The sequence below is a fragment of the Dasypus novemcinctus genome, chromosome 23 (assembly GCF_030445035.2).
Source record: "Dasypus novemcinctus isolate mDasNov1 chromosome 23, mDasNov1.1.hap2, whole genome shotgun sequence".
Taxonomy (NCBI): Eukaryota; Metazoa; Chordata; class Mammalia; order Cingulata; family Dasypodidae; genus Dasypus; species Dasypus novemcinctus.
This window is the reverse complement of record NC_080695.1, coordinates 17,318,186-17,331,467: the sequence shown is the minus strand read 5'-3', so window position 1 is coordinate 17,331,467 and position 13,282 is coordinate 17,318,186. Positions and strand designations below refer to the sequence as shown.

The following is a 13,282-nucleotide window of genomic DNA, read 5'->3' as shown; positions in this document are numbered from 1 at the left end:
TTGATTATATTTTTGCCCGATATCAACGTCTTGCAATGTTAATATACATTTGTTCGGTTTCAAAGAAAAACAGTCTTATATGTGCAATACTACCCATACTCACATTTCACACCAGGTTTTACTATGTGATACAGTTCCTCGTTACATTTTTTGGTTTTCTTCTAGTAATATTCACGACCTTAGACTTTCCCTGTCAACCACTGTCAGACCCGTACGAGGGAGAGAGGTTAGGCTGGAAGCTGCAGGGAGGCCCTGTTCTCCGGTTCCCACCTGCCCCACCCTATTCTAGGGCAGCAGGTACAGGTGTGAGTAACAAGCGTGGAGAAGCACCTTCCCCACTCTAGGACTTGGTCTTCCCAGCTAGGGGTCCCTCAGGGACCTCAGGCCACAGCTGGCCCCCTCCCTCCAGGCCTGGCTGCCAAGCAGTCCCAGCGGGCAGGGTTTCCCCAAGGGGTGGGCCCCCCAGCTGGGCTCGGTGCCTGAGCTCTGCCGCTCAACTGGCTCTCTCTGCTGGCTGCCCCCAGCCCACCTTGTAGGTCATCAAAGGAAGTGGTGAGGGCAATCTCCTGCCGTGATTTATTTCATTTCCTTGAAATAAACCAGAGTATTAAAAACAAACCAAGAGGGAAGCGGCTGTGGCTCAATCAGTTGGGCTCCTGTCTACCATTTGGGAGGTCCCAGGGCCTCCTTGTGAAGGCAAGCTGGCCTGCACTTGCGGAGAGCTGACGCAACAAAGGGAGAAAAGCAGACACAGAAAAAACACGCAGCGAATGGACACAGAGAACAGACAGCAAAAAACAAGCCGCAAGGGGGGGGGGATAAATAAAAATAATGAATCTTTAAAAAAAAAAAAAAACAAACCAAGAAATCCCAAGAATGTTTAGGCTACTTCAATCTGGGGCTCAAATTAGTTTATGAGCAAGCATTTGCTGACAAATACACATTTCTTTCCCTAGGAATTGATTGAGTGAATTTTGTATTCTTCCCCTCTTCCTAAAAAAGTTTCACCCATGCCTGTCAAAGAGAAGACCATGGGGAAAAGCTCAGTCTGTCAGTCCCTCTCCTGCCAGGACTGGTGCAGCAGCCTCCTGACTGTTGTCAGCAGCAGCCTGGGCTGACCAGATCACTCACCCACTTCAGCACCCCTCCATGTCCTCCCTCACAGAGGGCCATGTCCGACACCTCGGCATAGCACCTTCACCATCTAGGCACAGCGGCCTCATCATGTAGTCACAGCACCCTCACCGTCTCGGCACAGCACCTAATGGTCCTGCCCTGCCTCTCCTCCCCACTCTCTACCCCGCCCTGCCCAGCCTCCTAAACTACCACTTTTCCTCCTTCTCCACCCAGACCTGATGCTTCAGCAACTCTGAGCCCTTGGGTACCGCCCCCAAGCCCACCCAGTGCCTCCCCCTTCCTATGGCCCTGCTCCCCGGCCGCCTGGAGGGGCCGCCCCTCCCCTGTCCCTGTAAATTCCTCTTCTCTTAATTGCCATCCCCTCCCGGATCTCTCGCTTTGAAGGAGCGCCCCGTCTCGGATGAGATTCTCCCCACCTTCAGTCCAGGTCTTTGTCCTGGTCTCTGGCCAAGCAAGGTTCCCGAGAGCAGGGCCAGTGAAGGGCTGGACATGCTGCGTGGGGGTCGGGAAGGGGTCAGCAATGATGACCTCCAACTTGCAAGTAATACAGATCACTTGGGGAGAGTGCTGGAAACCACATGCCCATTCATTTGGTCTGAAGGGGGCTGCGAGGGTGCAGGTCTAACAAGCTCTCAGGTGAGGCTGCTTCTGCCGGACCAGGGGCCACTCCGAGCAGTGAGGGCCTGGCAGCCGATTGGCCGGGGAAGGCCGTCAGGTGGGCGCCCAGGTGGGACTGGGCCATCACCCCAGGGGTATAAGATGGGTGGCTGGGGGCTGCCCGGCACTCCACTGGGGTGACTTTGGAGGTGGCCATGGAGCTGAGCCACGGGCTTTTCGTCTGCTTCCTGCTCTGGGGAGGCACGGAGCTGGGCTCTCCCCTGCCCCTCTGGCTCTCTCAGGACGGAGCCCACCGCTCCCCGGCGCCTCCCGTGCAGGTGCAGTGTCTGGAGTCCCAGCTGCTGGTCACTGTCAGCAAAGACCTTTTTGGCACCGGGAAGCTCATCAGGCCTGCCGACCTCACTCTGGGCAGCGAGTCGTGCCGCCCCCAGGGCTCGGGGGACACGGGGGACGCGATCAGGTTTGCGGTCGGGCTGCACGAGTGCGGCAACAGGGTGCAGGTGAGGCTGGGGCGCGGAGCCCCCTCCCTGGGCGCGGCTGTGCGGGGGGGGCAGCTGCAGAGCTGGGGGGAACGGCAGCGGGGGCAGGTGCACGGTGGGTGGGTGGGGCAAGGATGTAGAACTGGGTCCTGAAGCTGGCGGCACGGGACGGAGGAGGCACCTGCTTTCACTACCGAAAATCAGGTGGGTGGGGCCCAGAGGGGACAGCGCTTTGGGTCAGAGGAGGTACCCCACCCCGATTCCTTGGAAGGATTTGGGAGACCCCTGGAGGGGATCCGGGAGAGACGGGTCTACACGGAGGGCTGTGGGTGCATGTGTGATTGGCTAGCCCAGGCGCTTGCTTGGGGCTCTAGGAACTTGAGAGAGACTGACACTTCAGAAAGCCCAGAACTCACACCAGCTTGGCCTGCCTCGCTCAGGTTGAGCAAACGGAAGCCTCAACTGAAAGTCGTGCTGGGAGCAGAGCGGGTGTAGCTCAGTACTGAGCGCCGGCAATCCCCGGTTCAATCGGTGGTGCCTCCAAAAGAAGAAAAAATGTGGGGTGGTGGGGTGTCATGCTAAGCTTACGGATCTTAGTTCAGGGCCCTGGATGGAGCTCTGGGTGAGAGGGGCTTACTGGGCAGACCCTGCCCCAATCAGTGGGGAAACTGATGCTCAGATCCCAGGGCTGGGCCTTCCAGCAAGACTTCCCGTGGCCCTGAAGACTCACGGCTCTGGCTTTCCTGGGCAGGGAGAGAGGCCAGAGGGCTGCAGGAATCGTTTGAGGAATTATTCGAGCTTAGTCACGCGTATGCTTGGCTGTGCTCTAGGGTTACCTGGGGAGATTTTAAAGCTCCTGACGTCCAGGCTGCACCCAGATCAGTTACGTCAGCATGGGGTGGGAGCCAGATGGCAGCACTGGTCCCAGGCACACCCCAGTGTGCAGAGTCCTGCCTGGCAAGAAGCACCTGGGCTGGCTTCAGGGCCCGTCACCTGTGCCGCCACCCAGGGCCCCAGCTCCCTTTAAAGCTCTGCTGTCACCGTCTGGAGGTCTGGACTTTTGGAGAAGGGGCTCCACGTGTTTGCTCTGTACCGCACCCCCCAAAAACGGTGCCTCGGGCCTGTTTGGGGCACTGGTCTCTCTCCTGCAGGCAGTCAACTGGGGCCGAACCAGGCAGCACCTGGGCCCCAGGTGTTCTGCTCTGCGGCCCTTTGGGAGGTGCCAGCTGCCCCGGGAGCAGGTGCCTGTGCTTTTCCTGCCTCGGCGACCAGGACACCAGCTTCCCTTCCGGAAACGGGCTTGAGAATAAGCCGGAAAGAGGGGGACATAAACAGTAACTTACCATGAGTTCCTGTTCCTGGAACAGTCCAGCTTCTGCAGAGGCTTCCTTGGCCCCCAGCCTCCCCTAGAAAAAGAAAGCTGTGTCTATTGGGGGTGGAGGGAGGCCCACCTCCTGTCCCACCCCCAGGTGAGAAGCAGGTAGCATGAGGAGGGAAGGGTGGGTCTCAATGTGTCTCGTTATGGGGGACTGCTTGGTGGTCGGCCTAGGCACCTCATTTCAGAGCCCAGGAAACTGGGGTGTCAAGAGGGAACCCGTCCAGGCTCTCACGGGGGTCACTGGCCAAGCTGGGTGTGATTCCAGAGCCTGGCTCTTCCTGGCCCCCATCAGGTGCCCCTTGGGCACTCGAGGCCGGCGAGGGTGACCCAGTCTTCCCTCCAGGTGACTGACGACGCCCTGGTGTACAGCACCTTCCTGGTCCACAACCCCCGGCCCGTGGGAAACCTGTCCATCCTGAGGACCAACTACGCCGAGGTTCCCATCGAGTGCCACTACCCCAGGTCAGTGCGGGTGGGGCTGGCCCCGGCAGCAGGTGAGGGGGTCAGCCTGCTTCAGCACCCTGCAGCGAGGGTGCCAGCAGGTGGAGGTGCTCGAGGCTGCAGTTACCGCCCCTGGCCCTGGGAGCAGGTGGGGCCTGATGAGTCTGGCCTGACCCTCTGAAGAGTGCACCTGGGGCGTGGCTGTCCAGCTGCTCCCCTGCCAAGGCCAGGTGCCTGGCTGCCCTCGTGGGGCCTGGGCCTCCTGGGACGATGGTCTCCGACCTCGGAGCGGCCGTGCCTGGGAGTGACCTCTGAGGATGCTGTCGGCTTCTGGCTGGGGCCAGTGCTGGGGAGGCCTGCCCTGGGACAGGTACTTTAACCTGGCTCCAGGTACCCAAGGTCCTGTGATCGGTAGAAACTGCATAGACCCTTCCGTGAGACCTTCTGGGGCCGGCAGGACAGGGACCTGGTCACTGGTACAGGCCCAGGCTCCAGCTGGGTTCTCAAGAATCAAAGGCCGATCAGCACTCACCTGCAGGACTTCCTTACCTATCATTAACTCACCTCAAGTTTCCTGAGGGGTTCAGAGCAGGGTTGGCCGCCTCAAACCCCCACCTGAGCCTCTCGGTTGAGATCAACAAGCAGCAGAACTGGGCCTGGAAACCAAACTTAAACTTCAGCTAGAACAGTCTTCCCACTCCAGCCCAGCTGTCAGCACAGGTGGGACGATGGCCCACCTGCAGATGGAATAGAGGTTCAGGAGGGTGAAGGGGCAGGACCAGCCTTTCAGTCACTGTCTAGCTGCCTTGGGCTGGGCCAGAGCTGAGGGCTCTGCAAGGGGGTGGAAACAAGATCCCCACCACGCCGCCAGAGGGGGCGGGCCCTAGGGCAGGGGTGGGCAGCTGCTGTGGCTCCTCTCCCAGGCAGGGCAATGTGAGCAGCCAGGCCATCCTGCCCACCTGGGTGCCCTTCAGGACCACGATGTCTTCAGAGGAGAAGCTGGTTTTCTCCCTGCACCTGATGGAGGGTAAGTCAGGAGGGCTGGGGCTGGGGCTGGCCTGGGAAGCCCCCTGGGAGGTCTCTAACCCCGACTCTGCCTTTCAGAGGACTGGAGCACCAGGAAGAAGGGCCCCCTCTTCCAGCTAGGGGAGACGGCCCACCTCCAGGCGGAAGTCCGCACTGGCAGCCACAGGCCACTGCGACTGTTCGTGGACCACTGTGTGGCCACGGCGACCCCAGACTGGACTGCCTCCCCTCATCACAACATCGTGGACTTCCACGGGTGAGGGCTGGGCTGCCCTCTTAGAGAGCTCGGAGAACAAGGGGCTCCTGGTAGCCCCATGGCCACCTCGTGCAGCCTCTAACAGCCTGATCACTTGTTCTCCTCACAGTTGTCTCGTGGATGGTCTCTCTGATGCCTCTTCTGCATTCAAAGCCCCCAGACCCAGGCCAGATACCCTCCAGTTCACAGTGGATGTGTTCCACTTCGCTAACGACTCCAGAAATACGGTAATGGCTCTCAGTAACCTGTGATAAGACTGAAATCTTGGGTCAGCCTGATCAGGCTTAAGATCCTACTTATAGCGCTCTCTAGCTTTCCCCTCAAACAAGTGACTTAGTTTCTCTGTCCCTGTCCTAGTAACTCAATAATAAACCAAGCAAATAAAGCCAAGGGCTTGAGTGAGGTCAGGAGATGGCATGGGTCAACCCAGATGCTTGAGATGGGTAGAAAACCCAAGAAAGATGACAGGAAGTTAGGGGCTGGGGGGAGGGAGGGGTTTGGGGGAGGGAGGGACTAGAGTAAGAACCCAGGAGGTTTAGCTAACAGCTCTATGTGAGGATCAAAGCGACTGGATTTGGGGAGAACATCACTGACCTTGTTCTTGCCAAGGTCATCTGGGCCAGGACCCAGAAATAATGGGTGAGTGAAGCGGTCAACAAACAGGTATCAGCTTTCTTGAAGGGCAAGAAGAGTGGGTATGAAGAATATAATAGGGCAGCCTCTTGAACTTGACTCTGGGATAAACCAGTGAGTCTGCAACCTGAATGGGTGTAATAGCATCACCTGGAGGGCTCGTTGAGCACCAGTCCTAGGGTTTGACTCAGTAGGCCTGGAAGGGCTGAGGGTTGCATTACTAATAAGTATCCAGAAGCAGCTGATACTCCTGGTCTGGGAAGACCTTGAGAACCACTGAAGTCCAAGCTGAAGACATGGACTTCTCCTGGTGGCAGAGGCAGGGAGGGATGAGTTGGGAAGCACAGGTATGGAGGACTGGCCTCTAGCCAGAAAGTGCTGGTAGAATCTTATGAGTAAACACCAAGATGGGTTGGATGGGCTCCCTGAGATGGGAACAGGGATGTGAGGTTTAGAATAGCTGGCTGAAAAGAAGTGACTAAAGCAGGGGTTTCCAATTTTCACTCTATTAGTCACCTGGAAAGAACATAAAAATACCCAGATATTCTTACTTAATTTGACTTGGCATTACCTACTAACATTTTATTATGAAAAGTTTCAAGCATGTCTATGGTAATAATTCTTCCAACTTCACATCTATCAGCCTACCACTTGGGTTCCAACATCTTACTGCTATCATCAGTCCATCTTGTCTTCCTGAAAGGCATCAAAAGCCATCTTAAGCTCCCAAATGACAGGACAGAACCAGGTTTGCAAACCATCAAGGGTGAGCAGTGCAAATCTCTAGAAGACTACATTATCTTACCTAGCCCAGCAGCCTTGCTATGAATATTGAAGTAATTCGCAGATTGGTAGATAGCATGAGGGGAAAAGAAGGGGCAAGAATAGAAAGCACTGATATGGCCTGAAGCTTCCAAGAGCAGATCCTGGTGTGGATGGGGGTGGGTAGTAAAGGAGAATGAACTTGAAGAAGCCCTGGTCTCCAGGAAAGTTTCTTAGGGATCTTAGGGTAAAAGACCTCCTTTGGGGTAAGGAGTCAAGGTTGACTCCAGGGGTAGCCTAGCAGGATGGTGGATGAGAATAAGGTCAAATGCAGATGGTGGCCATCAGTATGGGTGACAACTCAGCTGGTATGTACATCTCTAGGGAAGGGGATAACCAAGAGACTATAGGGCAATGCTGACCAATAGAAAGTAGCCTGAGCTTTGGACAGCTTCTCCTTAAAGGATTATTTGGCAGACTATGGCCCATGGTACATGGGAGAAGGAACAACCTTATCCAAGGGCTAGAAGGAAACCACTCTGGAATTTTAGGTTCCAGTTAGCTTCTTCCTAGTACATTCTTCTGGTTCTAAGGATAAAAGCAGCTCCCCTTCCTGGAATAGGGACTCTGAAGGACCTGGAAGACCTAGTGTTGGGTGGATAGAAGGATGGAGCAAGAGCTATAGAGAAGACAGGTGCCCTGGGCTGGGTAAAAAGCCTGGAGAACTTGAGTAACTTCAAAGTTCTGAAATGGCTCTTTGCTGATGCACTCGGCCACTAGGTGGTGGCCAAGGCTTGTGGCTCTGCAGAAAGCTTCAGCTAGAAGCCCTGGAAGAGTGGGGCAGGGAGGTATTGACACCCTACCTGTCTGAAGGGGGCTCTGACCTAGAGATGCCTTTTCACCAGGGTGGACCTGAGCCCTGGATTGGTCAGTGACTCCTGCTCTAGGTAGTAGGATATGATGTCAGCCCCTTGGGGATAAGGAGGTAATGAACTTGAAGGGCAATTGACAACTCAGCTAAGCGAAGAGACTTTGGCTCCCAACAGATGTTCGTGCTTTTTATTTTGTTTTATTTTTTTACTTGCTGAACAAGGACCTCAAATAGTAGTTCCCAGAGGTCGGGGCTGTGCCAGGTTAGGGCCGGTTACCAGTCAGGTGTCAATTTCTGGTCCTCATGTCATGATTGATATAGGAAATAACTTCTGAGGAAGAAAAGCTCAGGGCAGCTGGTCCAGGAATAGCCAGAGAGCTGACTCTAAATCTGAAATGAGAACCCCGAAGATGCTAGAAGAGACCTAGGGTGTCAAAGGACCTCGGGTTACAAAAACTTGTTTTCTTTCCCCAACTGAAAGATGGGGCAATACCCAGTGACAACTCCTGAGAGGAGGAAAGGGGCTTGTGGTGATAGGCTGCAGGCTTGGAGCCCTAGGGGACCTAACAATGCCGAGTCTCCAGGTCTCCCTGAGGTTGACTCAGTGGGCCTGGGGTAGGGCATGCTGAGTGAAAGGACAAGTTTGGGGAAGACTGGGGGAATAAAGACCATGAGTTCCAATCTAGGATCATATTTACCATTTGCTCTGCCATTTTGAGATATTAACTTCTGAACTTCTATTGCCCTTTCTCTAAAATGCTTTCCCCCTCCCTTCAAAAGGGTTAAGGGGGACATAACTGGCTTGTTCACCTCATCAGCATGGCCTAGTAATAGCTGCTATTACTTTAAGGTATATATCACCTGCCACCTGAAGGTCAGTCCTGCTGACCAAGCCCCGGATGAACAAAATAAAGCCTGTTCCTTCAGCAAGTCCTCCAACAGGTGAGGAGATGGGGGGCAGAACCCTAACTGGCCACCCCAAATCAGGATACCTGTTTCTTCCTATAGACATTTGATTAGACTGCTTCCTGCAGGCAACGAATCTGGCCTAAGCAGCCTTTTCCCCTTGCCTTCCAGCTGGTCCCCAGTAGAAGGTCCTGTTGACATCTGTGCCTGCTGTAATAGGGGTGACTGTGGTAGTCCAGGCTCCCCCAGGAGGCTGCCCTCCGTTCCTGTAAGCCAGAGGCAGAAATCTGCCCGGAGCCCCAGGCACGGTATGTCTTAGGGCGGCCCCAGGACAAGGATCTTCCCGTGGATACAGGGTACCGGGTTCACTTCGGGGGCAAACGAGTGCTGCTGCCTCCTCTCCCTTGCTCCCCATTCAGGCTGCTTGCCCCGAGGGAGGTGTGGTTTCTGCCTCTGGAAGCAGAAAACTTGGGGCTAAGTAGGGGCTGTACCCCCCCCCCCACCCTGGGCTGTCGGGCCAGCTCTGCTGTGAATTTTCCTGGGGCTCCCCTGAGACGACAGGCACAGGGGAGGACAAGGCTGCGATAGGACAGCCTGGCTCAGCCCACTGGGGTCGATTGCTGGAGCAGGGGTGAGGCGTGAAAGTGACCCCTGGATGTCTTCCTTTCACAGTGACAGAAGAAGTAGACGTCACCGTGGGGCCACTGGTCTTCCTGGGCAAGGCTGCTGACCACAGCACGCAGGGGTGGACCCCTTCTGTTCATACCTCCGTGGCCTTGGCTTTAGGCCTGGCCATGCTGGCAGCCTTGACCCTGGCTGCTGTTGTCCTGGGTCTGGCCAAAGGGCGCCAGGCTGCTTCCCACCCTGTGGTGTACCCTGTGTCTGCTTCCCAATAAAAGAAGAAAGTGACCTGGTACCTAATGCAATGACTAGGCAGGGGTGGGGGTGGGAAAGGGTGGGGTGGGAACGGCTGCCCCAAGGTAGGGCAGACCAGAAACGGAACAACTGGCTTGTGGCACTGCTGCGCCTCTAGTGTCAGTCTCCCTGGCTGTAGAAGGCCGAGGCCAGGCTGGTTTGTCAAAAGCCAGCCTGAGCTGCTCCTGGCTCTGGGCGCCATAGCTTTCCTGGGGGCAGGGCTCGTTTTCCCAGGACACTTGTAACCGAGGGCCTCTGCCCTGAAGAGATGAAGACAAGCTCTTGAGGGCAAACTTGGGGCAGGTCCTGCTAATCTGAAGCTTCTAGGCTAGCAGGGTCTCTTGTCTCTGGGCACTGCGCTGCTGATCTGATTTCATGCAGAAAGCCAGTGTCCAGATGCTACAGGTGGGAAGGCAAGTGTGGTTGGGTCACCAAGAGAGGGCAGTGTGCAGGTTTGGAGCAGTGGAGTGAGCCTGAAGCAGCTGCTGAGCGTGTCTGGGGACGTGAGCCTGCCGCAGCCAAGTTACCAGCTCTGCGATGGGAGCCTCTGCTTAGCGGGGTGGCGGATCTCAGGAGGGTTGGGGCCTGTTTGGGGATGGCCCTCACTGAAGGGAGCTGCTGCTTGGCCTCGTTCCCCGTGGGTCCCACCCACAGTCCCTGGAAAAGCCTAGCAAGGGAGTGGTGCTCCAGGGAGCTAGAAGAGCCTAGAAAGCCCCTCCCAGTGGGCTGGCCCTCAGCTGTTGCCAGCCTCACCCGAGCGGTCTGTTGAAGGCTGCCCTTGCTCTATAGAATCCCAGACCTGCCAGGACTCCTCGGGGGTAGAATGGGGCTGGCAGTAGGCAGGGCTTGTGCACAAAAGCCAATCTGTGACACAGATTTCAGAGAAAGAATTTCATCAGTGTCCTGTAAGGAAACAGGCAAAGCCAGGCCTCAGGCGTGTCTCCCCGAGCTGGAGGGAGTGGGGGTCTTATAGAATTCTAGTAAAGGCATGATATGAGTAGAGTGGGCTGAGGTGACAGCACCTGGGGTGGAGTTCTGGTTGAGCGTGTGCTGAGGTTTGTGCTGAGTCATAGGATGCAGGTATGAAAATGGTGGCCTTGACGTGAATATGGGTGTGATTTTTCGTATTATGATATAGGTTACTACTGGTGAAGGTTCTATATTACTGCACAGGTCTAGAGGGCCAGTTCTGACTGAAACCAGTTCTATTGGAACTGGAACTGGGGTGGCATGGTTCAAGTTCTCATTAAACATGAGGGGTTGGTAGCAGGGTCATCAGACCACTAAGCTACAAAAACAACAGGATAAGAGTAGGTGCAACATCACAAGATCACCTATTGACCATCACAAGGGAAGACACCTGGGTGACAGTTCAGTAGTTTATACATATGGTTAGTAAACAGACGTTCTTGGTTTCGGGGTTGTTAGGCATAAATGGGGGTGTTTAAAAGCAGCCTTTGGAAGGCCCCCCATGTCTGGGCGTTGGGTACAGAGGCAGCTAAGATACTTTCTGATCAAGTGTCTGTGTGGTTCTGGGGCTCCTGGGAAGAACGGGAAGGTCTTTGGTTTAGGTTCTTGCCCTTTCAAGTGTGGTCTGTAAAGAAAACCATTAGCAGCATCCAGGAACTTAGAAAGGCAGACCTGAGAATCTGCAGCTTAACAAAATTCCCCAGGTGACTCAGATGTGTTAACGTGCCCTGGGCCAGGGGAGCTGCATGGAGAAGGCATCTTGCCCACCTAAGGTGAGGGTGTACCTTGGCTGGGGAGGTGCTTCCTGGAGGTGGTGTGTCTTCATGAGGAGAGACACCTAAAGAGGTGGCAACCTGCGGCTATACAGGTGTCAGGGTCGCCAGCCAAAGCAAGACTCCCACGACCCCCAATGGAAAGATGTCAGCAAGACGGACAAGACAGCAAGTTCAGCTTCACAAACGGGGGCCGGTTCCCCACAGCCAGTGGGGCTCTGTGGCTGAAGCGGGGAGATGTTCCACCTGCAGCAGCCCTCTCGTGTTTGTGGGCCTTAGTGGAACCCTGCTCCCTCCCTGTGAGGGACAGGTATACTATTGGGTTGTGAGCTGTCCTAAGACATGTCCACCAGTGTCAGTTGGTCTCTGGTGAACCTTCACGTGTGCTCGGGACGGTGGGGGAAGGAGTGGACTGGCAGTTCCCAATCTATGAGGGGACTGGGCTTTACCTGCCAGGTCCTGAGCACCTGTGGGTCCCAGCCCCCCACCACGGGGCGATGCTGGAGTGAAGTCTCAAAGGACTAGCAGGAGGTGCCAGGTGGGGAGCCCTGAGGGAAGCGGCCTCGATCTGCGTAAAGGGTGGGGTTTGGGCTGCTGGAGGGTAAGTGGGGTCACCAAAGGCTGTGAGCAGAGGAGGCCCGGAGGCTGGGAGGAACCAGGCCCGGACCCAGACCGTGCTCCTGCCACTTCTAGTGGTGCAAACTCGGCAGGTCCCACCTGCGCGGTGGGGACTATAAGACCGTCGAAGGGGTAAAGGAGTGAAGCACTTGGTTGAATGATGGTTCTTGCAGCAGGACGCTGGCAAAGAGTGCCAGGCAGCCTTCAAACCCCACCCAGCTGAGCCTGTTTCCTGGAGGAAATGCCTCTCCCTGTCCCCTCTTCAGCTGTGGGAGTCATCCATTTCAGGGCTGGAGGATTAAATGAGAAACATGCTATTTGGTAGGAGACCTGTGTTCAGCCGGAGCTGTTCTAGAAACTAATGCTACCCCAGGACACCCTGGAGTCTGTCCCTGCAGCCAACACCCATCCCATCTGTTCCTTGCCTTTAAGTTCCAGTGCGTTGCGACATCCTGGGAACTCGGCCTTCGTTCAGCTTCTGCCGATCTTGGCAGAAAGAGGAAGAGGCTGTGCCTGGTACGGGGAGGAAGTGAGACTACGACCCTGACTGTCAGCTCCAGCTGGGCCTGCCGCGGGAGAGGCAGCTGCGCAGTGACCGTGTCCTGCCTTCCTGCCTCGCGGCGGGGCCTGGCGGCTGAGGGCTGTCTTCACTCCTGGCTGCTGACAGCCTCTTCCCATAGCGTTTGGAGCTGCTTCCTAGTAGATCCTGTGCAACTCTTGGTGAATCAATACTTCTAAAAATTGAGTCGGGGGAAGCAGATGTGGCTCAAGTGATAAGGTTTCCGCCTACCATCTAGGAGGACCTGGGTTCGATCCCCGAGGCCCCCTGGTGGAAAAGAAGAGAAAGCGTGCCTGTGCGGTGAGCCCAGTGCCCATGTGGGTGCCTGGGCAAGTGAGTAACGCACCAAGATGATGATGTAACAAAGGAGAGATGGAGGGGAGAGTCAAGGTGAAGTGCAGCAGAGACCAGGAACTGAGGTGGGGCGATTGACCGGGAACTTCTCCACATCAGAGGTTCCCAGGATCGAATCCCAGCAAATCCTAGAGGGGAAAGATGAGAAGACAAAAAGAAATAGATACAGAAGCTCACACAGTGAATGGACACAGATAGCAAAAACAGCAGGGCAGGAGATGGGGTGGGGGCGGGGAAGAAAAAAAATTCCTGGCTTCCAGTAGCCAGGAAAAGATGAAATGTGTTAAAGGACAATTAAAAAACAAAAGTAAGATGATGACTCATAAATATAAAACAATATGCAAGTTGTTGTTAAACTTAGGGATATAAAAACTGGTTTACAGGGGACTCCAGGGAAATGGATGTGGCTCCAGCAATTGGGCTCCCCTCACAATATAGGAGGTCCAGGGTTGATGCCCAGGACCTCCTGGTGAAGCAGGCTGGCCCATGTGAGGTGCTGCCCGGCATAGGAGTGCTGGCCCATGCGGAGACTAGCACAGCAAGATGACGCAACAAAGAGACACTGGAAGTGGCTGTGGCTCAATCAG

At 55.5% G+C, this 13,282-nt stretch overlaps 1 protein-coding gene across 1 annotated transcript; it reads left to right on the top strand.

The window, feature by feature from the left end:
• The first annotated feature begins 1,949 nt into the window (after positions 1–1,949).
• On the top strand, positions 1,950–9,403 carry ZP3 (zona pellucida glycoprotein 3). Its single transcript, XM_004448277.1, has 8 exons — positions 1,950–2,255; positions 3,956–4,074; positions 4,977–5,080; positions 5,158–5,335; positions 5,445–5,562; positions 8,452–8,543; positions 8,679–8,815; positions 9,180–9,403. The coding sequence occupies exons 1-8, from the start codon at positions 1,950–1,952 to the stop codon at positions 9,401–9,403; spliced, it is 1,278 nt and encodes a 425-aa protein (XP_004448334.1).
• Positions 9,404–13,282: the final 3,879 nt, after the last annotated feature.

Bases quoted from the DNA above. Each gene is read 5' to 3' on its own strand.
- ZP3 (XM_004448277.1), top strand. From the start codon at position 1,950: ATGGAGCTGAGCCACGGGCTTTTCGTCTGCTTCCTGCTCTGGGGAGGC. The intron at 5,563-8,451 runs GTAATGGCTCTC...TATTACTTTAAG, and splicing joins CTAACGACTCCAGAAATACG to GTATATATCACCTGCCACCT. The intron at 8,544-8,678 runs GTGAGGAGATGG...CTTGCCTTCCAG, and splicing joins TTCAGCAAGTCCTCCAACAG to CTGGTCCCCAGTAGAAGGTC.